This window comes from Gymnodraco acuticeps, unplaced genomic scaffold (assembly GCF_902827175.1).
Source record: "Gymnodraco acuticeps unplaced genomic scaffold, fGymAcu1.1, whole genome shotgun sequence".
NCBI classification, from domain to species: Eukaryota; Metazoa; Chordata; class Actinopteri; order Perciformes; family Bathydraconidae; genus Gymnodraco; species Gymnodraco acuticeps.
In genome coordinates this window covers 131,137-141,090 of record NW_022990894.1, presented here as the reverse complement: position 1 = coordinate 141,090, position 9,954 = coordinate 131,137, and the positions used below count along the sequence as shown (strand labels likewise).

The 9,954-nt window shown below is 40.1% G+C and overlaps 1 protein-coding gene across 3 annotated transcripts; it reads right to left on the bottom strand.

Moving 5' to 3' along the window:
* Positions 1-4,145: 4,145 nt before the first annotated feature.
* LOC117557739 lies at positions 4,146-9,526 on the bottom strand. Of its 3 annotated transcripts, none has more exons than XM_034233712.1 (11): positions 9,109-9,526; positions 8,047-8,137; positions 7,829-7,963; positions 7,576-7,653; positions 7,240-7,394; positions 6,924-7,060; positions 6,746-6,839; positions 6,274-6,606; positions 6,002-6,177; positions 5,176-5,303; positions 4,146-5,077 (listed from the first exon to the last, which is right to left on the bottom strand). In XM_034233712.1, exons 2-9 carry the CDS (start codon positions 8,126-8,128, stop codon positions 6,025-6,027), a joined length of 1,167 nt encoding a protein of 388 aa, XP_034089603.1. In that variant the 5' UTR covers positions 8,129-8,137; positions 9,109-9,526; the 3' UTR covers positions 4,146-5,077; positions 5,176-5,303; positions 6,002-6,024. The 3 variants fall into 3 exon arrangements, with proteins under 3 accessions (XP_034089603.1, XP_034089602.1, XP_034089604.1); XM_034233711.1 differs by lacking the exon at positions 9,109-9,526 and adding an exon at positions 8,775-8,879; XM_034233713.1 differs by lacking the exon at positions 9,109-9,526 and adding an exon at positions 8,775-8,879 and having other exon boundaries at positions 5,176-5,243.
* Positions 9,527-9,954: the final 428 nt, after the last annotated feature.

The following is a 9,954-nucleotide window of genomic DNA, read 5'->3' as shown; positions in this document are numbered from 1 at the left end:
TCAGAGGTCGCATACGTGTATGATCATAACTATATGGATGATATTAGTACCTCTGGAATCTACAAAGAGGAATTGAACCTGCCAAGCGGAACTACTTCAGGCACAGGGTTTCCAGTAAAGCCAATTCCTGAAACCAGAAAACTGGTGCAGAATGGATCAGCGGCTGAGTCACCTATGACCCCGCCAGAGGAGGAGGACGATTCTTCGAGTGCTGGAGGAAAGAGTGCATCTTTGCCCAAAAAACCACTCAGATCGCAGTGGATTTCCCAGGAAAGGATGACGACTACCTGATAACTGCATGGTCAGATATCAGACGCCAGGTAGCAGCAACCCTACCTACCCCCTGCCACTGGTCCACTTCACCATCTCCAACCCGGCGACTTCGTGCTGGTCAAGGACTTCCGGAGAAAGAGCTGGAAATCCAACCGTTGGCAAGGTCCCTACCAGGTGCTCCTCATCACCCAGACAGCGGTCAAGGTCACCGAGAGAGCCACGTGGGTCCACGCCAGCCACTGCAGGGTCGTAGTCACAGGCCAGGAGAGACGGTAGAAACAGACGACAACAAGTGATGTGTCCTAGTCACCAACGGAAGACGACAACAAGTACCACCAGCACCACACTGGCACCACATACACCTAATCTCACACTGCACACACAGGATGTCATGAGCGAGTGCCAGCTAAGCTGTTTCATATGCCTCTGGTTCCTCGTTTGTGCTATCATTGTGTGGGGCCTCATTGACCTTGTCACAAAGTCATGAGCGACTATTGACGAGGTCCATAACAAATGCCAGACCGAGTGGGGGTGCGCACAAATCTATGATCATCATGACTCTTTTTACTCGGATGCCTGACCTATTTGATAACGAGAACATTCCAGTGAGGTACTATGTTTTTCGTGTTCTTCACACCAGGTTCATCAAAAGGTCGTCCTGATTACACATACTGAATAACTTTTCATGATATTGATGCTTGGAGTTTTACGGATGTAATATGTATGTGTTTTTACGATTTTATCTGTTGCTATTTGATAACTTTGCGTTTGAAAAGAGGGTGTTGAGATTTTCATATGAAGTGAATACTTAAAACGAAAGTTAATTGAGATCATGGTATGAAGTGAATACTTAAAAACGAAAGTTAATTATAAATCATACATGATCAATCATATTCGTGTATAAACCCATAATGAGAATGCTTCTTGACGGTCTTTGAATATGTATGTATGCTTACAATTTTTTCTGTTGCTATTTGATAACTTTGCGTTTTGAAAAGAGGGTGTTGTGAGTTTTCATAGTATGTTTAATAGTTAAAAACGAAAGTTAGTTATAATCAAATATAATCAATTATATTCTTGTATAACCCACAATGAAAATGCTAAATATTTTAGGTTTTTCTATAGTTACAGTATAAACAAAACAAAGTGGTTTGTTTAGGTTGAGTGTAAGGCCTATAAGAATTATGGGTGTCTCTGATAAAGAGAGTAGGCCTTTTCTCCCTTTCCTGTGACAGCAGTACACAGGGATGGGGGCTCCTTACTGAAGGAGAAAAACATTGAGGCGTCAAAAAAGGGTCAAGTCTTTTTTACACTAACATGAGAAGGTGTGTCTTATGCCATAAAGCTATGGAACATGTCGGGTCATGTTTAGCCTTGTACATTAGAGGGCATGCGCAGTTTTCCACAAATTGGGTGTAGAGGAGGAGTTTGTTTTTTGGGGTTTCGATCCAGTTTTTTTTGCATAAAGAGACTGGTTTTTTGAGAGAGGGGGGGAAACCCCTGGTAGACTCTCTCCCAGTAGGCTGTGTGCGCCAGAGCTGGGTAACTAGCTTTCGGTAAGGTTCTGCCAGACGGGGTAAATATCTCTCTAATTTCTTGGTTGTTGGCTGAGTGGAATGATTTGATGAGAGATGTGTTTGTGAATATTATAGCCCGCCACCTGTGAGGAAAAAATCTCCCTCCGAAATATTGCGGACAGGTATGGGTTTTTGAATGTTAACCCGCCGTCTGTGTCGGAAAAAAGGGTATGAAACTGATGTGAATTGATTTGGTGAATGGAAAGTTGAATGCGCTTTTTATGGTCACCGGTCTTTTTACGAGGAAATACCTCTAAATTCTATCGGGAGAATTTTAAAATGTCACAACTGAATTGGGCAGTTGAAATTAAAACATTTTGGTAATAAATGTAAGACTGTGAATTAAAGTTTCATATTTGAACATGATCACAGCACCAGGTTTTTAGTATGATTATAATGTTGTAAAGAGAGAAGGTAAAAACCCTGTATTAGTTTGGACCTATTTTTCTTCAAATAAACTGAATCCCACCTGTTGGATTGGGATAATTTAAAAGACACCTGTGCTCTCCTCTCCTGCTTAAAATGTAAGATTGCACCCTGCCACACACACTTAGGTAGGAGCACACTCCATTTACTGATATCAAAATCCTTCGGGATCCCTTAAACAGATTAAAAAGAGTTGTCTGAATTGAAACAGCAGTTAATTGAACCTAGATTATTCGGGAAGTTAATAGAGTTGAGATCTTGCTGACGTTGGTGGATCTGAGCCAAGCAGCAACCTTACATAGACTCAATAACTTCGGAAAGGTCAATTAGTAGGTCAGAGTAATTTACCGGAATAAATTATCAGGACCTCTCCGACTCTAAACAGTATAGTCTTGTGTTTCAAGTACACACATTTTAACTGGACCAGACTGAACTGGTTTTAAAGTCAAGCATTCCCAATGATAAGCTAATGCAAACTGGTGTTTTTTCGCAAGTGATACTGTCAAATTCTTGAAGTTCTTTACACAATCTTTGAAAAATGTGTGTTTCGCTTCGAATCTCATAGTCCAAATATGAATAAGTGGTCCAATTTTCCGAATGCACCTCGGATAATGGATCATGAAATGATGTTTTGGAATCAGGTTGTTTGAAGGGTACAGTTCTTTAAAGAGTTGGTGGTGTTCAATGATAAGGTGCTTAAATACACAGTCATCCCTTTGGTGATAGAGTAAGAGAACACAATGTTTATAATGTTCAGCAACAAGAGCAATAAGTGCCAGTGCAAGTCATCCTCTGGTACCGAGTCGCCAAATATCAGAGGTATGTTCGTGATCAAACACAGTGTTTGTGATGCATTTAACCCTATTCCATTTCCTACACCATCAAGGTTAATATTTGTTGGCTTGTTTTTATTTTCCAAATAGCCATAGTTAAAAGAATACACCCTGTTTAACAAGGTTTCTTTAGACATGACTTTTTATATTAAGTACTCAAATAGCAGTTTGACCTCATATTGACCAACCCCTTCCAAATTGTCATGCATGATGTCTACACCAAAGTTTTCTGCAATATTGAAATATTGCAAAGTATTTAGTATGCTCTTTCTCTTGATGCCAAATGAAGAGGTTAATGTTGGATCTTCTGCCAAGTTGGTATAATGTTGATCATTCAAAATTGGTGATCTTAAAGTCAAATGTGGGTCGTCTTCTGAGAAAACTGACTGCGCTGAAGATTTATCAAGTAAGCAAAATCTACAGTAATAATTTGCACTAAATGACACCATGAATCCAAGAATGCTATGCATACCCAAGTTATCACCAGTAACTTGTGCAAGAGTGCCACGTACAAAAACTTCAGAAAATGGGACAGCAACTCCAGTAGTCTCCAATATTTTCCAAGTCTTTTATTAAAGGTTTCAGTATTTCATCGATTCCGTATTTCTTAGCATCTTGTGCATGAAACAATGATACCAGATGAATGTTCATAAGGGCAGAATTCACCCTGGGATTAAGATTTCTAAGGATGAAGTATAGGCAGCCAACTTTATGTATACCTTTTTTTTAACCAAGAGGATTTGCACACTCAAAATCATCATAGTACAATTGGATTTGGAGGGCAAACTTACTACTTGAAAACAAAGGATGACTTTTAAAGTAGCTTCCATCACAGAAATCTTCATATGTGTCACTTTGAGTAAATGTTTGCATCATTTCACATATATTTTCATTCTTGAAAATAAACTGCAGTGTTTTCAGTATGGGAATATAAATGAATTTGTCATTTATTGGAACTTGCTCATAAGTTCCACTTTTGCTGTTTCGTCTGGCATCACACCTTACACCTAGGCGTAGTTCAACTGGCTGTACTATATCCCATTTTTCCCCGAAATATTTCTTCCATTTGCTATCAGAATTCAACTGGCTGAAAGGGTTGTCCATACTATTAAATAGTTCTTCAATAGCTGATCTGGAGGGATTGTCGGCTGGGAGTAAGTTCAATACTTGGTCCTGAATACTAGACTGCAAATCTCCCACAAATTCCTGTAAATTCTCAATTGTAGAGAGAACAACAGTATTTGGAATACCGCTTCCCAAAAGTTTGGCTATAATGGAGGCACCCATATCTTTGCTGTGAGTTGATAGTGAAGGGACTGCTTCAATATTTTGGCATTGAGAAGAAGTAGAGGGTGTTTCATCATTCATGCACTGAGAATTATCATGCTGTTGGCTGTTGTGGTTGGAAGGGGTCTCTTGAGGCCCACATGTCTCATCAGTATGAGCATGTATCTTAATAAGATGTCTTCTAAATCCAGAATAACTTGAGAATTGCAAGCAACATCCTGTTTGCCCACAATTTAGTCTGAAGTTTTTACCAGGATACATTCCATGAATTAGTTTAAGGTGTCTGATCAAAAGTAATGCTGTATCAAAAGATGAAGCACAGAGGAAACATCCAAACATTTGTGCTGCATTAATTAATTACTGCTTGTTCAAGAGCTTTGCTCTTAACTCTTTGACTTTTGGAGTTTCTACTGTTGTGCCAATGTCAATATTGTACAGAGTAGTCTGCAGAAATGTGTACAGGCTGGACAGAGCATCATCATATGTCACACTAAAAGTGAAGTGGGACTTGAAAAGCTCAACAAATGCACCCAAGGATGTACATGACTGACAAGGAAGAAGCTTTTTGTCCAATACGATGTAGAAGCTGAAAACCTATGCCTTTGAAGTGCCTGTGGCCAGAAGATACGGCTGGTGGGTTCCCTCAATGGTCATGAGGTGATCCTCAAGGCTCTTGCAGGACTGAAACAAAATGAAAAGCATTTTCATATAAGCCATTAGTTTTTAAATGATTGGACAAACCACAATATTTGGAATTGGAACGCATTGTCTTGACAAACCTTGTGAAAAATCACCAGATGATCTATTGCCTCTCTGACACTGATTTTCTTGGCCCGCTTCCTTCCAGCTGGTTGTGGAGTGAGAAGATGCAGCAAGACAAGAAGAGAAGTCATGTCGCTGTCCCACTCTGCAGACAGTGGAAATCATCTTCACATTTCTACATTGTCATGGACAAGGTTACCACTATGAGGGGATGTCAGGGACATTATTCAGAAATACCATTCACATATAATTATGTAACTCTCACACGCATAACTGAAACCAAAATCATGTATCGACACATGGGAAACACTCTCATAAACACACATGAAATGCTCTCCCACACAACATGTGTGGGAGAGCATTTCATGTGTGTATGAGAGCATTTCAAGTGTGTGTGTGTGTTTGTGTGTGTGAGAGCATTTCACATGCGTGTGTGAGAGTGTTTCACATGTGTTTCTGAGAGCACATTTTACAGGTGTATATGAGAGTGTTTCATATGTGTATGTGAATAACTTTTAAATTCAGTTGTCGTTTTTAAATAATTTTTTTTCTGTTATGTGAGAGTGTTTCATAATTGTTTGTGAACGGTATTTCTGAATAATGTCCCTGATGGCCCCGCATACACAACAACATGATGCACAGCATACAGGACGTAGATGATATTGTCAGACAGGAATGTACAATTGAACGTTAAAGTTCAATTGACATCACATCAAGTCATCCCTATTAGTAGTGAAAAATAATGTTAATGTGCTTTTCTTAGTGAAAATATCAGAAATGATGCCTATCCTGATATTCAAGACCATATTACTACACTTATAGAGTATGACTGTATGAAAGTACCTGGCTCATCGGTGTCAGATGCTTCATTCAGCGCAGATTTCAGCTGATTTTTCAGAAGAGGAGTCTCTCTGGTCCCTGGCCTCTCGTAGGACTTTGTCTTTAAAACCGCTGTTCCATCTTTCCAGGAACCTGGATGCAGTTTCGGCTCCGAACATCAATGAGAAATCTTGCAGAATCTAATAAAAAAGAAAGTAAGATTATTATTACAATCATTTAATGTAAACCAAGTATTTTTCAAGGAGGGAATTCAAAATGCAAAATGTGTTACGTACCAGTCCCTTAGTGTCCAAGAAACGAGGAAACATTTGAAGTATGTTGGCAGATTGCTGTTGGTCATGGATCATCTGTTGACGATAGTGGAACGTTTCTCTCATCTTCTGGAAGACTAGGTCATGGTCAGTGGTGTGGTGAAGAAGAGACATGGCTTCCATACAGTCGTCTCCTGTTTGCAGGTCGTTTATGGAACCAAAACTTCTGGATGATGTTGGACCTCCTTGTAGCTCCACTCTGTCATGGAATGTTGACGTGGGTTTGGATTGGCGCTGCACAGTCTTGAGACGCCACTCGAGAAAGCCTTTGTTGCTCTGAATGTCATAGAAATGTTCCTAAAAAGAAAAGAGCGCTTCTGGTTAGAATGCAGACAATATCAGGTTTTTCATAGATCTAATGCAAATATGCTGCTGCTTGTACACAAAAGACCAAATAACCTAAATGTGAAAAAAATGGCAACAATGCAAAACTCACATATCCTTTTGTTGAGTAAGGGTCCTTAAGAGATGGGAAAAGTGACACAATCCCAAGTGCATGGAACTCCTTCGTCGCTTTACTTACACCTCTCCTGCAAAAGAAAAATAATTGGTTTACAATAAGATTTTTCCCTTTATAAATGAATAATTCATGCCATTAAAGCCAAGGCTCTTACCCTTCCTTTTCACACATGTGAGCTACAATGATGTTCACCATTAATCGCCTGGTGGAATCTTTCAGACTCCCAGTATCGTCGTACTCTTTGATTACAGTCAACCCTGCCGGCTTAGAAGTTAGAACCTGCTCCACCATCTAAACCCAATTTATATGAAATAACAAAAAACAATTAACAAAATAGATCATGTGTAACCAACTACTGATCAAATCGATCATCAATAACAAAGCTTCTTCAATTCCATGACACAAATTTGTTTAAACTTGCTTTTCATCTCAGGCAAAGTAAAGAGTAAAGTGTATTTAAGTACAATTACATTTCTTGCTCGGGTACTCTCCCTCATAGGTTGAATCCTTTCACATCCAGCATCACTTGTGTCACTGCTTAGGCCGCTTGAGGTTGAGACAGACAATGTATCTGTACAACTTGGAGAAAAGGGACCTTCATCATGTTGCTGCAGGTTGGTAAGATCTGGGGATCACAATTAACATAAATTATCCATATGGCCAATTATACCAAATCACATATGTGCCAGTTGCAATGTGCAAAAACTACAATTTACCGGAAGATCCCAACTTGCCCAATGAGCTACTTTTTATTTTATTAGAACAACTTTTTATTCATTATGAACATTTACTATAACCCTACCTACCACATGTTGTAAGTATCACACATTCGGTCAGGTTGGAGCAGTCATCCATGTTTTTGGATGATTCTGCCAGTGGGAGGTCTGAAATGCACATGATACATAGATGTTACTGTGGAGAGGGAAAATACTAAATGATGTGATTGCTGTTGGTTATTGGCTAGTACAGAATATTAAAAATCAGTTTTTTACACATAGAAAATACAAATCTCTCATAGCATTTTTTGCAACAAAACAAAACCCAGAAATATCACCTTACCATAATCAGTGTCGATGACAAAACAAATGTCTTGGACTGTTGCCACTTCAGGAAAGACATCCTCATCCACCTCTATGCCTTGCTCATTGGTGACTTTCAGCATTGTGTTTTCTGGTATGAGAAACTTCTGTTGCACTGAAGCATAACAATAGACACTTAATTAAATAAAGGACTTTGACTACCCCTTTAATGAATTCAACAACACAGACAACACTTACCTGCTCTGATGAAGTCTGAGAAGTGGACTTCGTCCAGTTTGACATATTTTTTTGTCCCTCCACGTCTCACCTTCAGCAACATATTGGCCAACTAAGGAAAAAAGAGATAGCTCTTACTTTAGCAACATGTTGACTGTCACTAACAAAATGATCTTGGGTAGCCATGTGGTAATATTATTTCATAAGCATTTTAAGGTAGCCTATTCGCGAGCCTACATCATCAGGTTGGGCAATTAAGATCAGTTTTGGGGTAGTTATTTGAAAAAAGTAATGAGTTAGATGTTAACAGTTACTTTAAAAAAAGATATCCCTTACTTTACTTCGTTATTTACTGCTGAAAGTAATTAGTTACACTACTAGTAACAGTAGTTTTGGATTACTCTGTAACATCACCTGAGATGCACCATAACGACCTCTGTTTTCTACTCTTTTATTTGAAAATCAACCGCGTTTTCTTTTCACCGTTGAAACGGGGAATCGTCGTCTCCACGGTGGAGGGAAATGTTGGTTCAACCAGCCTCTTTATTCCGCCATTTCTGCTCCCGTCTCCTGCATTAAGTCTGAGTGTAGCGCAGCGAAAAGGGACGTTTGCTTTATTTTTCTTTCCTCCCGTCATGCAGATAGTTAAAGTCGAAGACCATACAAGTAACGAGCTAATTTTGTGCTTTGTTGCGCCTTACACTTATAAAGACGCCATTTACTTTGTCGTGTTACTAGCTAGCTGTTACCTCAACACAAATGTCCGGGAAAGTACGTCACCTCGTCCACATTCCCTCAATGTAGCCCGCGGGACTCGTCCGGTACCGTCGTAGCCGTTCAACGTTTAATGCAGAGGAAAAGGCATTTTCGGTGTTGAAAGAACAACAAACTAAACTTTAAGCTAACACAAAATAAACAGATATGACTACTATAAAGTTAATTTGCATTAGCCTAAATCATGTCCATGTTCAACGGCATTCAATTCAGCAGCTAGTTAAACTTGCTAAGTTCGTTTTAGCAAAAATAAACACATTAACTTTAAAATGACAGAAAATATAGTTTGAGATGTAAAACAGGACTTACCTTCCTCGGGACGGAGTCAAAGTGAAGCCTCGTGGTCGCGGCAGCAGAGAAGTTGTGAATACACACCAGGGTAGTGTTGTGTCACGTTCCTGAACATCCAGTGAATGAACCCCGAAATATTACTCCGCCCAAGAGTATCCCTTAACTCAAACGGTAGTCTAAATTCAAAATAAACTCCCAAAATCTAACCCTTTCACACTTTTTTGTCTAACTACCAATTATTTTACTCCAGAAATGTGCTGTGTGGTGGTGGGGCGGAGGCTCCGTGAGGCAACCCAAGGTGGGCCTAGCGAAAAGGCTGTGAGGAGGCCTCCACACGTTGCATTCACTCCGCCTCTCATCATGATGCTCGTACACGCTCAGAGGATGGGTGGAGGTGTGTGCAGTGATAACCACATGAGGCGTTACCACGGCGCTCATGGGCTTATTGTTACCGTGTGTAGGTGGCGTATCTCGGATAGAGGAATGCCGCGAGGTCTGTGGTTTAATAACCGAAAGTTATAACCACCAGAACCCTGCAGCAAACCATGCTGCCTACTAATCACCAGATTGAAGGCAGCTGGTGTAATTACTGTGCTCCGCGGCTTATTAATCGATAGATTAAAATGCGGAGGCTTTTGTAACGAATCCTGCTGGCTATTAACCGATAGGTCATAGGCAGCTGGTTTACCCAGAGTGGGGGATATGTGAAACACATTTGAAACTGATGACTCAGCCAACATGTTGGAAAATAAGCTTCTTTTTATTTTCCTCACACTCCCTCCCAAACCGTCAAGGCCGCTCTGTCTCCTCGGCGGCTCTCGTGGAGCAGACGCCGAACGGGAGTATCTCACTCCCTTTTTACCC